The sequence below is a fragment of the Macaca nemestrina genome, chromosome 11 (assembly GCF_043159975.1).
Source record: "Macaca nemestrina isolate mMacNem1 chromosome 11, mMacNem.hap1, whole genome shotgun sequence".
In the NCBI taxonomy this organism is placed as follows: domain Eukaryota; kingdom Metazoa; phylum Chordata; class Mammalia; order Primates; family Cercopithecidae; genus Macaca; species Macaca nemestrina.
The window spans coordinates 2,931,263-2,951,309 of NC_092135.1; the positions used below are offsets into that span (position 1 = coordinate 2,931,263).

Below are 20,047 nucleotides of genomic sequence, written 5' to 3' on the forward strand. Positions count from 1 at the left end.
GGAGATGGGGGAGGCCCCGGCTTGACATGTGGCAAGCTTCTCTCTGAGTGACAGCCCTGCTTTAGGAGGTAGCACTTAGTGGAGGGGGAAGGAGGGGAGTAAGCAGCCTGGAGTCCTCTTGGTTTACCTCTCCTAGATGAAACCATTACCTCAAAGAAAGAAGTTCTTATGGCCCGGTACGGCAGTTCATGCCTGTAATCCCAAAACTTTGGGAGGCCAAGGCAGGCAAATTGCTTGAGCCCAGGAGTTCAAGACCAGCCTGGTCAACATAGCAAGACCCCATCCCTACAAAAAACACAAAAGTGAGCCCAGCATGGTGGCGCACACCTGTAGTCCCAGCTACTTGGGAGGCTGAAATGGGAGAATTGTTTGAGCCTAGGAGGCGAAGGTTGCGGTGAGCCGAGATTGTACCACTGCACTCCAGCCAGACACTGTCTCAAAAACATAACAAAATTCTTATTAAAATAATGGCATTTACACTGCTTAAACACGAATCATTTACCTTTTTAAACACTGAAATACACATATTTTTGTTTTTTATGGTTCCAGAGGAGAAGAAAGCTATGCTGCAGGAAATAGCTAATCAGAAAGGAGTATCCTGTCGTGCTCAAGGCTGGAAAGTTCACCTCTGTGCCGCCCAGTTACTACAGCTGGTAGGTGGAGTTCTAGCAGTTGTTCATCATGCTGAAGAAAGGAGAAGACACTGGAGATTGCTGAGTTCATAGAACTTTTTATAAGTAACTGTGAAGCATTCCCAGCTAACATGGGTTATGGTAGCATTTTTATGTGTGCTATGTAATATCACTGTGTCAGTTACATGTGATTAAAACTGAAATATATTTGAGTTCTGGTACCCAGATCCAAAATATATGGAACAACTGTGGTGTAAGACCTAAATTTAAGATTCAGTGTTATGTCATGTTGTGACATCTGAAATAGGGGGAGCCTCAAATGGCCTAACTGAGAGTCCCTCCTCCCAACTCTGCTCCCTCAGATGAAGTCTCCTAGCCAAACAGCCCTTCATACCACAGGGACCAGGCACACAACTCCTGCTCCTTGCTGAGTAGTAGGCTCCAGTTCCCTGCCAGCTTCCAATATTCGAATATTATTCAGATAAGCCAGTCAACACATCGTCATTCAGAGACCGGGTCATACCTCTCCCTCTCTCCTTGTTCTTTTTTGTTTTTGTTTTTGTTTTTTTGTTTTTTCTTTGAGACGGGGTCTTGCTCTGTTGCCCAGGTTGGAGTGCAGTGGCACGATCATGGCTTACTACAGCCATGATCAGCCTGCTGGGCTTAAGTAATCCTCTCACCTCAGCCCCCACAAACAGCTGGGACTACATGTGAGTCACTGCACCTGGCTGATTTTTAAACATTTTTTGTAGAGGCCAGATGTAGTGGCTCAAACCTGTAATCCCAGCACTTTGGGAGGCCGAGGTGGGCAGATCACGAGGTCAGGAGTTTGAGACCATGGCTAACATGGTGAAACCCCCGTCTCTACTAAAAGTACAAAAATAAGCTAGGCATGGTGGCAGGCGTCAGCTACTTGGGAGACTGAGGCAGGAGAATCGCTTGAAACCAGAAGGCGGAGGTTGCAGCGAGCTGAGATTGTGCCACTGCACTCAAGCCTGGGCAAAAGAGCGAAACTGCGTCTTGGGGGAAAAATAAAATTGTAGAGAAGGGGTCTCCTTGTGTTGCCCACTCTGTCCTGTGTCTTTAATTTTTAACAAACAAGTTAAAAAAGTTTTTAATCCAAAATAAGGGGCCAAGGTCAGTGGCTCAGGCCTGTGATCCCAGCACTTTGGGAGGCTGGGGCAAGAGGATTGCTTGGGCCCAGGAGTTTGAGGCCCGCCGGGCAACATAGTGGGACCCTGTCTCTACAAAACAAGAGTGTTGTAATTAGCTGGGTGTAGTGGTGCACACCTCTAGTCCCAGCTACCTGGGAGGCTGAGGTAGGAGGATCTCTTGAGCCCGGAAGACCAAGGCTGCCCACTGCACTCCATCCTGGACAACAGAGTAAGACACTATCTCCAAAAAAAGGAAGAAAACAAAGTTTATAGAATAAAGATATAAAGAAAATAATTTTTTGTAACTGCCCAACAGTGTCCACATTTGTCCCACAACATGTATTTTAAGCTAAGTTTTATTGCAAAAGAGTCAAAAAGTTTGAAACAGTTTAGAAGTTTGTAAAGTAAAAAGAGTATGCTAAGGTTAATTTGTTATTGAAGAAAGAAGAGTATTTTTAATAGATTTAGTGCAGCCTCAGGGCACAGTGCTTGTAAAGCCCACAGCAGTATACAGTGATGTCTTAGAGCTTCACGTTCACTCACTGCTCACCCCCGACTCACCCAGAGCAACCTCACCGTCCTAGAGCTTCACGTTCACTCACTGCTCACCCCCGACTCACCCAGAGCAACCTCACCGTCCTAGAGCTTCACGTTCACTCACTGCTCACCCCCGACTCACCCAGAGCAACCTCACCGTCCTAGAGCTTCACGTTCACTCACTGCTCACCCCCGACTCACCCAGAGCAACCTCACCGTCCTAGAGCTTCACGTTCACTCACTGCTCACCCCCGACTCACCCAGAGCAACCTCACCGTCCTAGAGCTTCACGTTCACTCACTGCTCACCCCCGACTCACCCAGAGCAACTTCACCGTCCTAGAGCTTCACGTTCACTCACTGCTCACCCCCTGACTCACCCAGAGCAACCTCACCGTCCTAGAGCTTCACGTTCACTCACTGCTCACCCCCGACTCACCCAGAGCAACCTCACCGTCCTAGAGCTTCACGTTCACTCACTGCTCACCCCCGACTCACCCAGAGCAACCTCACCGTCCTAGAGCTTCACGTTCACTCACTGCTCACCCCCGACTCACCCAGAGCAACTTCGCCGTCCTGATAGACTGCATTCATGTGAGTGCTCTTTACCGTTTTTAATCTGTCATGCCATATTTTTACCATACCTTTTCTATGTGTAGATATGTGTGGACACACAAACAGTTAACACTGTGTTTCCGTTTCCTGCACTATTCCTTGCAGTGACACGGTATACATGTTTGTAGTCCAGGAGCAGTAGGCTCTATCATGTAGTCTAAGTATGTGGTAGTCCATAACATCTAGGTTTGTGTAAGTGCATTCTGTGATGTTCACACAACAGCAAAGTTGCCTAAAGACATTTCTCAGAACATAGCCCTGTCATAAAGCAGAGCATGACTGTATTTGTGATTCATAAACTGCTGTTAATCTTATCTGTCCAATGTTGGATCTTATATGTTTGGCCATTTCTATAACGCTAGGGCAAGAATCCCTCCTTCACCAGCTGGGTGAAGAGGAGACAACAACCTCATAAAGTTTTTCCTTCTTTTCAGTAGCAGTGACCTGAAGAACATTGTCTGTTGTCAGTATCTAAAAAATGTAGTACCTTGGCTACTTCTGACTTAGCAGAAATCACTTCTGTGAAACTTGGAGACTTGTGTTTCAGAAGAATTGTGGATTCAAGGCAGTATTCAAAAGTTATCCTTGAAGATAGGCTCTGAACTATGGCAAATTATAATGTCAATCTTTGTTGATCCGTTTCCTTTACTGCCTTTATTTTATTGTATTGTATTTATTTGTTTTTTAGATGGAATTTCACTCTTGTTGCCCAGGCTGGAGTGCAATGGTGCGATCTCAGCTCACTGCAACCTCTGCCTCCCGGGTTCAAGCGATTCTTCTGCCTCAGCCTCCCGAGTAACTGGGATTACAGGCACGCACCACCACGCCCGGCTAATTTTGTATTTTTAATAGAGATGGGGTTTCACCACATTGGTCAGGCTGGTCTCGAACTCCGGACCTCAGGTGATCCACCCGCCTCAACCTCCCAAAGTGCTGGGATTATAGGCGTGAGCCACCACGCCCAGCCCCTTTACTGTTTTTAAACCTTAGTATCTTAGTCCTTAGGAGAAAGGACATTGTCACCCAAACAACTCTTAGACAGTTTACAAAGGTGATTCAAGGTGGGTTCATTTGCCTGGGGTTGACATTGGAAAATATTTCCGAGGTCATGATATTCTCCCTTTTGTGTGTTGCAGACGAATCTAGAACATGATGTCTATGAAAGACTTACCAACCTGCAGGAAGGGATTATCCCAAAGAAAAAAGCAGCAACCGATGATGATCTCCACCGAATAAATGAACTGATACAGGTTTGAGTGAGCCCCTTCCCTTCCGATCATCCACTTTATGAAGTTGCTTTCTGTAAAGCCCTGCTTCTCCTGTTGCCCCCCGTATCCCTCATATCTTCAGTTAAAAACATGTGCTTCAGCCTGCACTGCTGAGAAACGAGACGACGTTCTCTCTATGTGGAAGCCTCGACGCGGCCTCTGCCCGAAGGCAAGCAGGTTTTTAAAAAGCCGCACTGCCCTCACGATCACTGATTGATGATGTGGTGTCTTCTGTTTCAGGGGAATATGCAGAGGTGCAAACTCGTGATGGATCAAATCAGTGAAGCCAGAGACTCCATGCTTAAGGTTTTAGATCATAAAGACCGCGTCCTGAAGCTTCTGAACAAGAACGGGACTGTCAAAAAAGTGTCCAAATTGAAGCGAAAGGAAAAAGTCTAGACCCAGAAGAATCAGGAGTTTGGAAGCAAATTGATGAAGAATGATGGTGGGGGTGGGGGGAGGGTTTTGGTTTTTCCAAAGTGGAACTTTGAAATAAAGGAAGTGTTCCTTAGTTCACATGTGAAAGCAAGGGCCCCGTGACATCCAGTGGCATGAAAGGATCAGAGCTGACTGGACACAGTGAGCCGCCGCCTTGCGTTCGGGGCACCCCTGTTAAACCTGCTCTGTGTCATAAGTGACTCCGGATGCGTCAGTGTCCACCAGTTGGAAGCAATGACAAGGATGGCTGGCTGGGGTTGTTCAGCCTTCCGGTTTATAGACTGTATTTATCTAGTGGATTCCTGCAGGCCCCATACTGAGCCTGGACTGAAAGTATCCACTCGGACCATCTGTTATCTCTCTACACTGAAAATAAAACCTCTTCCACCCACCCCATTCGGTTCTTCTGCCTGACCTTCAAATGCCCACGTTGGCCTTTTACAGCAGTGCCACGGCACCAAGCGAGCTGCCGCATCTCACACTCTAAAGGGTTTGAACTATTAGTTCTTGTCATTTTTTTAAAAGAACCATTCCCAAGTGAAATTGTTATGTCGTCTGTCTTGCGTGTGTCAGAATTGGGTTTTTGTGGAGGTTCAGAGCAGGCAACACCGTAAGGTGCTCTCAGATCCTTGTTCTGAAGTACATTCTCTTGGTTCTCTGTACTTCTGTAGCTGGTGTGATGCTGTTAATCGTATGTACCACACATCTCCAGACGTTAATAAAGGACTCAAAGAGGTTTTTGTACATGCGCAGTTTGCATCTTTCTGTCAAGTGAATCAGCGCCACACTGACTTTCGCTGAAATGTTTACCCTGCTTCGGTTTTTCACACGTTGTTGGGAGCCTACTTTGTTTGTTGAAGTTATGCTGTTTGCATAGAGTTTCACTTATCTGGGTAGTTTGAATATGCTACAGTGGTGAAATCTGTTGGATCTTGGCTCCCTTAAATATGAGCCTGTATTGTGGCCCAGTGCGGATATAAATTGATCCAATTCTAGGACTGTTAAGGCTGCAGTACTGGGGGCGGAGCTTTCGGGTGGGTGGATCCTCTCCACAGGTTCCTCTTCCTGTGAACTAACCTGAGTGGAAAGGTCACTCAGATCCGCTTCCTGTGGGCACAAGACCAACCACCTCTGTCTGGCCTCCATGCGACAGAGCAGGAAAGATTTTTCTCAGAGGCTTGCGCTCTGCAGACAAGACCTGACCACCCTCCTTCCTTAGGACACCTGCTTTCAGCTACCAGGTTGGGGCTGGAGCACTTCCCTTCGCTCTGACCTGAACAGATTTGAGACGGGCAGTGTTCCATTTCTGCCCATGCCTTTGGGACCAAGGCCCTGGCTCGCCTGAGACAGCCTTCCTCATAGTAGAATGGTAAGCTGTCATCTGTGGGATTGGGGAGACCACCCAGGCCTGCAGAGCCTAGACTAAAGACATCCTGGGCGCAGTCGAGGCTGCCGGACTAGAGTATTTCATGAGGATATGGAGAAAACTTGAAAAGGTTTTACTCGGCGCCAGTCTAGTGTAACTCCTAGAACAGTGCTCCTTTGCTGGAGTTTCTCATCAGTGTACACGTTGCCTCAGTGGTCACATGGGGTCTTTGGCTAGAGCAGGACGGGATTCAGGTGTGTGGGAGCCTATATTATAGACATGTTCTCTATGGCTTTTTTTTTTTTTTTTTTTTTCGAGACAGGATCTCACTCTGTCACCCAGGCTGAGTGCAGTGGCTCAATCATAGTTCACTGCAACCTCCAACTCCTGGGCTCAGGCGATTTTTCTGCCTCAGTCTCTTGAGTATCTGGGACTACCAGTGCTTGCCACCATACCCAGCTAATTTTTTTTTTTTTCTTTGTAAGAGGTGGGATGTCATGTGTTGCTTAGGCTAGAGATTACTTTTTTGCGGAAAGCTTGTCAGTACAAGCCTTGAAGTCAGTGCAGATTAGAAAATAGTGTTTTCCTTTGGGTATATACCCAGTAATGGGATGGCTGGGTCATATGGTACATCTAGTTCTAGATCCTTGAGGAATCGCCATACTGTTTTCCATAATGGTTGAACTAGTTTACAATCCCACCAACAGTGTAAAAGTGTTCCTATTTCTCCACATCCTCTCCAGCACCTGTTGTTTCCTGACTTTTTAATGATCGCCATTCTAACTGGTGTGAGATGGTATCTCATTGTGGTTTTGATTTGCATTTCTCTGATGGCCAGTGATGATGAGCATTTTTTCATGGGTCTGTTGGCTGTATGAATGTCTTCTTTTGAGAAATGTCTGTTCATATCCTTTGCCCACTTTTTGATGGGGTTGTTTGTTTTTTTCTTGTAAATTTGTTTGAGTTCTTTGTAGGTTCTGGATATTAGCCCTTTGTCAGATGAGTAGATTGCAAACATTTTCTCCCATTCTGTAGGTTGCCTGTTCACTCTGATGGTAGTTTCTTTTGCTGTGCAGAAGCTCTTTAGTTTAATTAGATCCCATTTGTGAATTTTGGCTTTTGCTGCCGTTGCTTTTGGTGTTTTAGACATGAAGTCTTTGCCCATGCCTATGTCCTGAATGGTACTACCTAGGTTTTCCTCTAGGATTTTTATGGTATTAGGTCTAACATTTAAGTCTCTTATCCATCTTGAATTAATTTTCGTATAAGGAGTAAGGAAAGGATCCAGTTTCAGCTTTCTACTTATGGCTAGCCACTTTTCCCAGCACCATTTATTAAATAGGGAATCCTTTCCCCATTTCTTGTTTCTCTCAGGTTTGTCAAAGATCAGATGGCTGTAGATGTGTGGTATTATTTCTGAGGACTCTGTTCTGTTCCATTGGTCTATATCTCTGTTTTGGTACCAGTACCATGCTGTTTTGGTTACTGTAGCCTTGTAGTATAGTTTGAAGTCAGGTAGCGTGATGCCTCCAGCTTTGTTCTTTTGACTTAGGATTGTCTTGGAGATGCGGGCTCTTTTTTGGTTCCATATGAACTTTAAAGCAGTTTTTTCCAATTCTGTGAAGAAACTCATTGGTAGCTTAATGGGGATGGCATTGAATCTATAAATTACCTTGGGCAGTATGGCCATTTTCACGATATTGATTCTTCCTATCCATGAGCATGGTATGTTCTTCCATTTGTTTGTGTCCTCTTTTATTTCACTGAGCAGTGGTTTGTAGTTCTCCTTGAAGAGGTCCTTTACATCCCTTGTAAGTTGGATTCCTAGGTATTTTATTCTCTTTGAAGCAATTGTGAATGGAAGTTCATTCCTGATTTGGCTCTGTGTTTGTCTGTTACTGGTGTATAAGAATGCTTGTGATTTTTGCACATTAATTTTGTATCCTGAGACTTTGCTGAAGGATTATAAATTATGCTGCTATAAAGACACATGCACACGTATGTTTATTGCGGCACTATTCACAATAGCAAAGACTTGGAATCAACCCAAATGTCCATCAGTGACAGATTGGATTAAGAAAATGTGGCACATATACACCATGGAATACTATGCAGTCATAAAAAAGGATGAGTTTGTGTCCTTTGTAGGGACATGGATGCAGCTGGAAATCATCATTCTTAGCAAACTATCACAAGAACAGAAAACCAATCACCGCATGTTCTCACTCATAGGTGGGAACTGAACAATGAGATCACTTGGACTCGGGAAGGGGAACATCACACACCAGGGCCTATCATGGGGAGGGGGGAGGGGGAGGGATTGCATTGGGAGTTATACCTGATGTAAATGACGAGTTGATGGGTGCTGACGAGTTGATGGGTGCAGCACAGCAACATGGCACAAGTATACATATGTAACAAACCTGCACGTTATGCACATGTACCCTAGAACTTAAAGTATAATAATAATAAATAAATTTAAAAACAAACAAACAAACAAAAAAACAAAAAAAAACAACAAAAAAAAGAAAATAGTGTTTTCAGGATGTCTTCCCCTTCTGAGGACAATGCAGTCAGCAGTTAGGAGAGGCAGAGGGGATGATTCTTGCCGACAAACAATGGTTTTTGAATATAGTTTTATTGGCCGGGCGCAGTGGCTCACACCTGTAGTCCCAGCATTTTGGGAGGCCAAGGCAGGCGGAACACTTGAGCTCAGGAGTTCGAGACCAACCTGGCCAATGTGGTGAAACCCTGTCTCCACTAAAAAAATAAAAATTAGCAGGGCTTGGTGGCACACGCCTGTAGTCCCAGCTGCTCAGGAGGCTGAGGCAGGAGAATCACTTGAACCTGGTAGGTAGAGGCTGCAGTGAGCTGAGATCACACCACTGCACTCCAGCCTGGGTGACAGAGTGAGACCCTGTCTAAAAACAAACAAAAGTACCTCAAGCAGTCCTCCTGCCTCAGCCTCCCAAAGTTTTATTAAAGAGGAATCGTGGCCCACGCCTATAATCTCAACACTTTGGAAGGCTGAAGCAGGAAGATCTCTTGAGAGCCCAGGGGTTCGAGATCAACCTAGGCAACATAGTGGGACCCCACTTCTACAAAAAACATTTAGAAAGAAAATGTCTTGTAATATTTTTATGTCTTCATAACGAGTGTTGTTTTGTTTTGTTTTTTTGAGATAGTCTTGGTGTCATTCAGGCTGGAATACAGTGAGACGAACACAGCTCACCACAGCCTCAACCTCCCAGGTACGAGCAATCTTCCTGCCTTAGTTTCCTGAGTAGCTGGAACTACAGGCGCACACCGCCGTGCCTAGCTAGTTTTTTAATTTTTTGTAGAGGAGGGATCTCACTATGTTGCCCAGGCCAGTCTCAAACTCCTGACCTCAAGCAGTCCTCCTGCCTCAGCCTCCCAAAGTGCTGGGGTTACAGGCGTGAGCCACTGCACTTGGCCTACTGATTTTGTCAGTAATAATACAGAGTCATACAATTATAGGGTTGAATATTTATTTACAGATTATGTAGTCCAACCCAACCAATGATGAAATGGACTCCTTAAAAAAATTTTTTTTTTTTTACATTATAAAATGCCACACATCCGAAAGCCTAGTACATGAAACAAATGTATAGATTCATAAATTCTTACTTAAGAACAACTTTCAGATCACCCCCATGGTAAGAAATAGAAACTTGTCATTCATCTCCAGAAGCTTCGCCACTGCCACATCCAATTACAGCCCTCCACTGCCCCAGTAACTTTTTTTTTCCAAATAATCATTTTTATTGTACAAATACAGAGTAGAATGTCCAACTCTTAATAAGATTTGTCAAAATCTTGTGTTTTGACAAATATATACACCCAAGCCAACACCCAAATAAAGATACATGACATTTCTATAACCTCAAAGGAGCAGCTCTCTGTAGTCATGACGTACCCCTCTGCCTCACCCCGCCCCCCCACAAAAAAACGTAAACACTGATCTACCACCTGTTAACACAGATTCATTTGGTTCGTTAACTTCATATAGATTCATGCAGTACATACTTACTTGTGTCTGGCTTCTTTTGCTCAACATAATTTGAGCTTCATCCATTTGTCAGGAATATCAGTACGTTGTTTCCCTTGCTGAGTGGTATTCTGTGTGAGTATGCAGCAGTTCGTCCACTGCCCTATTGAAGGACCCATTGGTTTGCTTTCCATTCTTGGCTATTATGAATAAAGCTGCTACAAACATTTGTGTGCAGGTCTTTTTGTGTAAATCACTTTTCAGATCGGTTGGGTGAAAATCTAGGCGTGTGATTGCTGGGTTGTTAGGTGGAAAACTATGTTTAGTTTTGTAAGGAACTGCAAAACTGCCCTCTAATGGGGTGTATCATTTTACAACCAGCAATGAAGGAGAGTTCCTGTATTTGGTGTTGTCAGTGCTTTTTGGATTTTAGTCTTTCTAGTAGGTGTGTGGTGGTATTTCATTTTCATTTGCAGTTCCCTGGTGATAGATGATATTGAGCATTTTCATGTGTTCATTTGCCTTCTTTAGTATCCTCTCAGGTGAAATAACTATTCGCATCTTTGCCTTTATTATTATTATTATTATTTTAAATTGAGACAGGGTCTTGTTCTGTTGCCCAGACTGGAGTACGGTGGCATGATCACAGATCACTGTAACCTTGACCTCCCGGGCTCAAGCAAAGCTCCCACCTCAGTCTCCCGAGTAGCTGAGGCTTCAGGCATGCGCCACCACACCCAGCTCATTTTTGTATTTTTTGTAGAGATGGAGTCTCACTATGTTGCCCAAGCTGGTCTCAAACTCAGGGGTTCTCAAGGAATCTCCTACCTCAGCATGTCAGCCTCCCAAAGTGCTGGGATTACAGCACTGTGCCTGGCCAGTAGTACCTTTCGAAGAGCAGAAGTTTTGTTTTGTTTTGTTTTGTTTTGTTTTGAGACGGAGTCTCGCTCTGTCACCCAGGCTGGAGTGCAGTGGCGCTATCTCAGCTCACTGCAAGCTCCGCCTCCCAGGTTCACGCCATTCTCCTGCCTCAGCCTCCTGAGTAGCTGGGACTACAGGCGCCGCCACGACGCCCGGCTAATTTTTTGTATTTTTAGTAGAGACAGGGTTTCACCGTGTTAGCCAGGATGGTCTCGATCTCCTGACCTCGTGATCCACCAGTCTCGGCCTCCCAAAGTGCTGGGATTACAGGCGTGAGCCACCGCGCCCAGCCAGAAGTTTTTAATTTTAATAAAGTAACAACTTTTTAATTTTTTCTTTCATGAATTGTGCTTTGGACATTTAAAGATATTGCTAAACCTAAGGCACCTAGATTTTCTCCTGTTTTCTATGAATTTTATAGTTTCATGTTTTGTATTTAGGTTTATGACCCATTTTGAGTTGATTTTTATGAAAGATGTAAGGTCTGTCAAGGATTTTTTGTTTTTGTTTTTGTTCTGAGACGGGGTCTCGCTTTCTCATCCAGGCTGGAGTGCTGTGGCATGATCACGGCTCACGGCAGCCTCAATCTTCAGAACCTAAGCAATCCTCCCACCTCAGCCTCTGAAGTGTCTGAGACTACAGGCGCATGCCACCACGTCCAGCTAATTTTTGTATTTTTTATGGCGATAGCATTTCACCATGTTGTCCAGGCTGGTCCCAAACTCCTGAGCTCAAACGATCCACCCTCCTCTACCTCCCGAAGTGTCGGGATTACAGGCATCAACCAGGGCTTTTGTGTTTTGTTTTGTCGTATGAGCATCCAGTTGTGTTCCAGCACCAGTTGTTGAAAAGCCTCTCCTTGCTCCACTGAAATCCTAGTAAGATTTCTCTTTGAAGCCTTTGCTAATAAGCCTTTGCTCTCTTGTCAGAGATCAACTGACTTATGTGTGGGGCCTTCTCTTCTGTTCCGTGGATCCACTTCCTTGATGAATAGCACATCAGTGTAGTTTTATAGTAAGTCCTAAAGTTGGGCAGTGTCAGCTCTTCATCTTTGTTCTTCATTCTTGTGTTGGCTATTCCGGTCTTTTGTCTTTTCCTATAAATTATAGACTCTGTTGACATCTACAAAATAGTTTGCTGAGACTTTGATTAGCATTATGTAGACTTTGTAGATCAAGTTGCAAATAATTGATAACAGTGTGTGTGTTCTAATTCACAAATATGAACTATCCCTTTGTTTATCTATATCTTTGATTTGTTTCACTAGAGTTTTCACAGTTTTCCTCGTATACATCCTATACATATTTCACTAAGATTGGTAAGTGTTTGATTTTTTTGGTGCTATTGTAAAGGGCACTAGGTTTTTAGTTTCAAATTCCAGTTGTTCACTGGTGGTATATAGAAAAAACAATTGATATTTCTTTTTTGTTGTTTTTTTTTGTTTGTTCTGAGACGGAGTTTTGTTCTTGTTGCCCAGGCTGGAGTGCAGTGGGGCAATCTCAGCTCACCGCAACCTCTGCCTCCTGGGTTCAAGCGATTCTCCTGCCTCAGCCTCCTGAGTAGCTGGGACTACAGGTGCACGCCACCACACCCAGCTAATTTTTGTATTTGTAGTAGAGACAGGGTTTCCCTTTGTTGGCCAGGCTGGTCTCGAAATCCTGACCTCTCATGATCCATCCGCCTCAGCCTCCCAAAGTGCTGGGATTACAGGCGTGAGCCACCGTGCCTGGCAGCAATTGACATTTCTATGTTATTAACCTTGGGTGCTGCATATTGCAATATTTGCAGAAGTGTGGTGTTTTGTTTTGTTTTGGTGGCCTTTATTGTCAATTCTTAGAGATTTGCTACAGAATCAGTCATTCCATCTGTGAACACATAGTTTTAGTTCTTTTTTCCCTATCTGTATAACTTGTATTTCCTTTTCCTGACAATACATTAGCTAGGACTTCCAGAAAGATGTTGAATAGGATTGGAGAGAGGGGAAATTCTTGCCTTCCTCCCAATCCTAAGGGTAAGGTGTCCAGTTTCTCACTATTAACTATGATGTTAACTGTAGGGTTTTTTGTAGATTTATTTTATCAAGTTGAGGAAGCTCCCTTCTATTCCTCCTTTGCTAAGAGTTTTCAACCATTGAATAGATGGTAGATTTTGGCAAATGCTTTTTTACATCAACTGATATGATCATATGAATTTTCCTTTTAGACCGTTGACACAGTAGATTACATTAACTGAATTTTTATTGCTGATACAGCCAGTCCAACCAGCATACCTGGAATGAATCCCACTGGGTTGTGATGTGCAGTTCTTTTTATACATCGTTAGATTCAGCTTGCCAATATTTTATTGTATCTATGTTCATAAGAGTCAGTGGTTTGTGGTTTTATTTTTTGCTCTATCTTTGCATGGTTTTGGCATCAGAGTAACATTAGTCTCATACAATGAGTGAGGAAGTGTTCCTTCTGCTTCTATTTCTGAGAAGGAGATCGTAGACAATCAGTATTTCTTCCTGAAATGTCTGGCAAAATTCAGCAGTGAAAACATTTAGACCTGTCATTTTCTTTTTTGGAAGATTATTAATTGTTGATTCAATTTAAAATAGATATAGGCCTAGTCGGATTGTCTGTTTCTCCTTATGTTTCACTCGTTTCTGTCTTTGAAGGAGTTGGGTCGTTTCATCTGAATTATGAGATTTGTGGGCATAGAGTTGTTCATAGAATTCCTTTATCATCCTGGTCACATCCATGGAATCATTAATGATAACCCTTTGTCGTTTCATTGTTTAAAATGATTTATTGAGATATTACAATTTACATACCGTACAGTTCACCTACTTGAAGTATATAATTCAATGGCTTTTACCGTAGTCCCATAGTCACAGAGTTGGGCATCCATCATGATAATCAGTTTGAGAACGTTTTTGTTGCCCCCAGAACAAATCCTCCACCCTGTAACTATTACCCTCATTTTGGTGTTTATTGTGAGTTAATTTTGGCATGTTATGTGATATAAAGGGATTCCACTTGGTTTTCTTAATATTATATGTGGCTAACCAGTTGTCCCAGTACCATCTGTTGAAAAACCATTCTTTTTCCATTGAATTGTCTTGGCAGTTTTTCAAAGATCAATAAGTTGTATGTGTAAAGATTTATTTATAGACTCTCAATTCTGTTCCATTGCTCTATGTATGTGACAGCCACCACCCCACTGTTTCACTTATTGTAACATTGTAGAAAGTTTTGAAATTGGGAAGTGTGAGTTCTCCATTTTGTTAGTCTTTCTGAAAATTGACTTGGCTGTTCTGCATTCATTAAATTTCCACATGAATTTAGGATCAGCCTGTCAACTTCTGCAAATAAGTCATCTGAGATTTTGATATGGTTTATGTTGAATCTATTGAGCAGTTTGGGAAATTCTGCCATTTTAGTATTAAGACTTCTGATTCATAAACATGGGATGTCCTTCCATTTATTTAGTATTACTTTAATTTCTTTCATTTGACGTATTCAGAGTATAAGTTCTTCACTTCATTTGCTAAACCTGTTTCTAAGGACTTTATTGTTTTTGATGCTATTATAAATTGAATTTTTTTTTTTTTTTTTTTTTTTTGAGATGGAGTCTCACTCACTTGCCCAGGCTGGAGTGCAGCGGCGCGATCTTGGCTCATTGCAACCTCCGCCTCCCAGGTTCAAGTGATTCTCCTGCCTCAACCTCCCAAGCATCTGGGACTACAGGCACACACCACCATGCTCAGCTAATTTTTGTATTTTTAGTAGAGATGGGGTTTCACCATGTTGGTCAGGCTGGTCTTGAACTCCTGATGATCCGCCCGCCTCAGCCTCCCAAAGTGCTCAGATTATAGGCGTGAGCCACTGTGCCTGGCCGGAATTGTTTTCTTAATTTCATATTTGGTGTACTCACTGGTACTACAATACCAGTGAGTATATAATAGAAATACAATTGATTTTTTTATTTTTTACATTTTTGGCCAGGCGCAGTGGCTCACAGCTGTAATCCCAGCACTTTGGGAGGCTGAGGCAGGTGGATCACGAGGTCAGGAGTTCGAGACCAGCCTGGCCAACAGAGTGAAACCCCGTTCTCTACTAAAAATACAAAAAAATTAGCCAGGCGTCGTGGCGGGTGCCTGTAATCCCAGGTACTTTGGAGGCTGAGGCAAGGAGAATCACTTGAACCTGGGAGGTGGAGGTTGCAGTGAGCCGAGGTCATGCCACCGCACTCCAGCCAGGGAAACAGTGCAGACTCCATCTCAAAAAAAAAAAAAAAAAAAATTTAAACAGCTTTATTGAGATACAATTCATATGTTATACAATTTACCCATTTTAAATATACAGTTCAAAGATTTTTGATACATTCAATTGCTAATTTTTAAAACTGTATTAAAATATATGTAACATAAAATTCGCCATTTTAAGTGTACAATTCACTGGCAATCGTTATACTCACAATGTTATGCAACATTACCATTAGCTAATTCTAAAAGTTTTTCATTACTCCTTTGTAACCAGTAAGCCCCTGGTAATCTCTAATCTACTTTATTTTTACAGATTTGCCTGTTCTAGATACCTTGTATAACTGGAATTGTACAATCTATGTTCTCTGTGTTGGGCTTATTTCACGTAGCACGTGATTGGGTCCATACATGTTGTAGCACGCATCAGGACTTCATTCATTCCTTTTTAAATCTGAATAATTTTCCATTGTAAGTATATATCACTGTATATATCACTTTTTAAATTCATTTATGTGTTGATGGATACTTGGTTGTTTCTACCTTTTGGCTGTTTTAAGTAATACTGCAGTGAACACTGGCATACAAGCATCTGTGTAAGTGGCTAATTCCTTTGGATCTATATCTGTGAATGGAATTGCTGTATCATGATAATTCTGTGGATAGCCACCAAACTATTTTTCATAGTAGCTGCACCATTTTAAATTCTTTTATTAATTAATTAATTTATTTATTTATTTATTTAAGACAGAGTCTCACTCTATATCACCCAGGCTAGAGTGCAGTGTTACAATCTTGGCTTACTGCAGTCTTAACCTCCTGGGCTCAAGTGATCCTCCCAACTCAGCTTCCCAAGTAGCTGGGACGACAGGCATGTGCCACCACGCCCGGCTAATTTTTGTATTTTTTTGTAAAGACAGGGTTTTGCCATGTTACCCAGGCTGGTCTCGAACTCCTGGGCTCAGGTGATCACCTGCCTCAGCCTCCTGAAGTGCTGGGATTACAGGCATGCGCCACTGCACCAGGCCCATTTTACATTCTTAAGTATTCTTTTGAAGCTATTATAAATGGAATTGTTTTTAAAAATTTGCTTTCGGGCCAGGCGTGGTGACTTATACCTGTAATCTCAGCACTTTGGGAAGCCGAGGCAGGTGGATCACCTGAGGTCAGGAGTTTGAGACCAGCCTAGCCAACATGGCAAAACCCCATCTCTACTAAAAATACAAAAATTGGGGGTGGGGGGTGTTGTGGTACACGCCTGTAATCCCAGCTATTTGGGAGGCTGAGGCAGGAGAATCACTTGAACCTGGGAGGTGGAGGTTGCAGTGAGCTGAGATCGCACCCAGCCTGAGCAACAGAACAAGACTCTGTCTCCAAAAATAAAATAAATAAAATTTGCTTTCAGACTATTTATTGCAAAAGTATAAAAATACAACTGATTTTTGGGAGTTAATTTGTATCCTGCAGGTTTACTGAATTTTTAAATTATTTCTAATAGTTCTTGTGGAGTTGTTAGGTTTTTCCACAGATAAGATCGTCAAAAAAAGATTCTGTCATCTGCAAACAGTGATAACTTTATTTGTTTTCTAATTTAGATGCATTTTCTTGTTCTTGCCTAATTATTATTCTTAGAACATCCACCACTACAGTGAACAGAAGAGGTGAAAGTGGGCTGGGTGTGGTAGCTCACACCTGTAATCCCGGGAGGCCAAGGCGGGTGGATCACTGAAGTCAGGAGTTCAAGACCAGCCTTGCCAACATGGCGAAACCCTGTCTCTACAAAAATACAAAAATTAGCCGAGTGTGGTGGCACTTGCCTGTAATCCCAGCTACTCAGGAGGCTGAGGCAGGAGAATCACTTGAACCCAGGAAGCAGAGGTTGCAGTGAGCAAAGATCGCACCACTGCACTCCAGCCTGAGCGACAGAGTGAGACTCTAAGAGGTGAAAGTGGGTACTATTGCTTTGATCCTGACCTTAGAGGGAAAGCTTTCAGTCTTTCACTCATTGATTATTATGTTAGTTGTAAATTTTTCTCATATGGGCTTTACCATGTTTAGGAAGTTTCTTGCTATTCCTGGTTCATTGAATATTTTTATAATAAAAGGAGGTTAAATTTTTTCAAATCCTTTTTCTGCATCAATTGAGATGATCATATAGTGTTTTTTTTTTGTTTTTTTTACTTGTTTGTTTTAATCATCTAGCTTAAAATGTCATTATATGGTTTTATTCCTTCTATTAATATGATATATTACATTAATTTTAGTATGTTGAACCATCCTTGCTTTCCAAGAATAAATCCTACTCGGTCATGGTGTATAATCCATTTTACATGCCACTGAATTTAGTTTACTAGTGTTTTATTGAGTATTTTTAATGTATATTCATAAAGGATATTGGTCTATATTTCTCTTGTACTTTTGTCTAATTTGAGCATCAGGGTAATACTGGACTTACAGGGTGATATAGAAAGTGTTCCCCTTTCCCTAGTATGTTGGAAGTGTCTGTGAGTAATTGTTGTAGAATTGTTAAAATTTATCAGAGAAGCCATTTGGTTGTGTTTATTTGTTGAGAGGTTTTTTGTTATTGATTCAATTTCCTTAATAGTTCTAGGTCTATAGTTATGTATCCCTCCATGACAGGGATACATTCTGAGAAATGTGTTATTAGCCAATTTCATTGTTGCGCAAACATCACAGGTTTTAGTTACACCGACTTAGGCTGTATGGCATAGACTATTGCTTCTAGGCTACAAACCTGTACAGCATGTTACTGTACTGAATACTGTAGGCAGTGGTAACATAATGGTAAGTATTTGTGTATCTAAGCATATCTAAACATAGGAAATGTACAGTAAAAATATGGTGTAGAAGATTTTTAAATGGTACTTGTATATAGGGCACTTTCCACGAATGGAAAATGCAGAACTAGAAATTGCTTTGGGTGAGTGAGGGATGAGTGAATGTGAAGGCCTAGGACATTACTATATACTACTGTGGGCTTTGGGGCTACACTAAATTAACTTACAAATTTTTTTCTGACCAGACACAGTGGCTCACGACTATAATCCCAGCACTTTGGGAGGCAAGGCAGGTGGATCCCTTGAGTTCAGGATTTCGAGACCAGCCTGGTCAACATGGCGAAACCTCATCTCTACTAAAAATACAAAAAATTAACCAGGCATGATGGTGCGTGCCTGTAGTCCCAGCTACTTGGGAGGCTAAGGTGGGAGTATTGCTTGAGCCTGGGATGTTGAGGCTGCAGTGAGCTGTGATCACACCACTGCACTCCAGCCTGGGTGACAGTGAGACCCTGTTTCAAAAAAAAACAACAAGTATACTCTAAAATAATGATTGAAAGTATAGTATAGTAAATACATAAACCAATAACATAGTTGGTTATTATCATCAAGTATTATGTACTGTGCTTAATTGTATGTGCTATGCTTTTATGTGATTGACAATGCAGTAGGTTTGTTTACACCAGCATCGCCACAGACATGTGAGTAATGCTTTGCTCAACAATGGCTACGATATTAGCAGGCAATAGGAATTTCGCAGCTCTATTAAAGCTTATGGGACCACAGTCATTTATGAGGTCTGACTCGCCCAAAACGTCATTATGTGGCAGATGACTGTTTAGAGATTTTCTGTTTCTTTTTTCTTTTGTGTGCAACTATTTCATTTTAATTACTCCTATTAAAAGATTGTGGCTGGGCACGGTGGCTCACACCTGTAATCCCAGCACTTTGGGAGGCCGAGACGGGCGGATCACGAGGTCAGGAGATGGAGACCATCCTGGCTAACACGGTGAAACCCCGTCTCTACTAAAAAATACAAAAAACTAGCCGGGCGAGGTGGCGGCGCCTGTAGTCCCAGCTACTCGGGAGGCTGAGGCAGGAGAATGGCGTGAACCCGGGAGGCGGAGCTTGCAGTGAGCTGAGATCCGGCCACTGTACTCCAGCCTGGGCGACAGACCGAGACTCCTTCTCAAAAAAAAAAAAAAAAAAGATTGTTTATTTTGGAGGGCTGCAAGGCATTTTATTATCCACTCTTAAAAGGTTCCATGGGTCTGGTAAATTCACATTATTCCCATGATGTTTCCGAGTGACTCCAGGAGTGTCAGGAGGTGCCATCATCAAGCACGTGCTTATCTTTCTAGTGCTGAAGCCATAGCACATTGCACAGATAGACGGGCAAATAGGTGGGTTGCCGTGAGCTGCGATTGTGCCACTGAACCTCCAGAGTAGCTGCTCTACAAGCACATGCCACCATGCCCGGCTAAGTTTTTAATTTGTTTATAGAAATGGGGTCTTGCTCTGTTGCTCAAGCTGGTCTTGAACTCACTCCTGTCCTGGACTCCCAAAGTGCTAGGATTGCAGGTGTGAGCCAGTGCACTTGGCCTTTGTTTTGGAAATTTCAGAATTTTATGATATAGAGAGAGGGTGAGTTGTTATGCTTTTATGCATTGCGGGTTTAAATTCTCTTTTTTTTTTTTTTGGGAAGGAGTCTCGCTCTTGTTGCCCAGGCTGGAGTGCAGCGGCGTGATCTCAGCTCCCTGCAACCTCCGCCTCCCAGGTTCAAGCGATTCTCCTGCCTCAACCTCCCGAGTAGCTGGGATCACCACCACGCCTGGCTGATTTTTGTATTTTTAGTAGAAACAGGGTTTCACCATGTTGACCAGGCTGGTCTCGAACTCCTGACCTCAGGTGATCCGCCCGCCTCAGCCTCCCAAAGTGCTGGGATTACAGACCTGAGCCACCGCGCCCAGCCTAAATTATTCTTACAGAAAAACTTTCTTTTTTTCTTTCTTTGTATATATTCAAGGAATAAAAATACAGTTTTGCTACACTGGTATATTGCGC

The 20,047-nt window shown here is 42.8% G+C and overlaps 1 protein-coding gene across 10 annotated transcripts in view; it reads left to right on the forward strand.

The window, feature by feature from the left end:
• Positions 1–5,387, forward strand: part of LOC105492414 (Sin3A associated protein 130) — an 86,927-nt gene extending 81,540 nt beyond the window's left edge. For all 10 annotated transcript variants that reach the window (XM_011759467.2, XM_024796207.2, XM_024796206.2 and 7 more), the window contains 3 exons: positions 550–653; positions 4,074–4,187; positions 4,446–5,387. In XM_011759467.2, the coding sequence (XP_011757769.1) occupies positions 550–653; positions 4,074–4,187; positions 4,446–4,604 (377 nt within the window). In that variant the 3' untranslated portion in view covers positions 4,605–5,387. The remainder of the gene's footprint in view (positions 1–549; positions 654–4,073; positions 4,188–4,445) is intronic.
• The last annotated feature ends 14,660 nt before the right edge of the window (positions 5,388–20,047 follow it).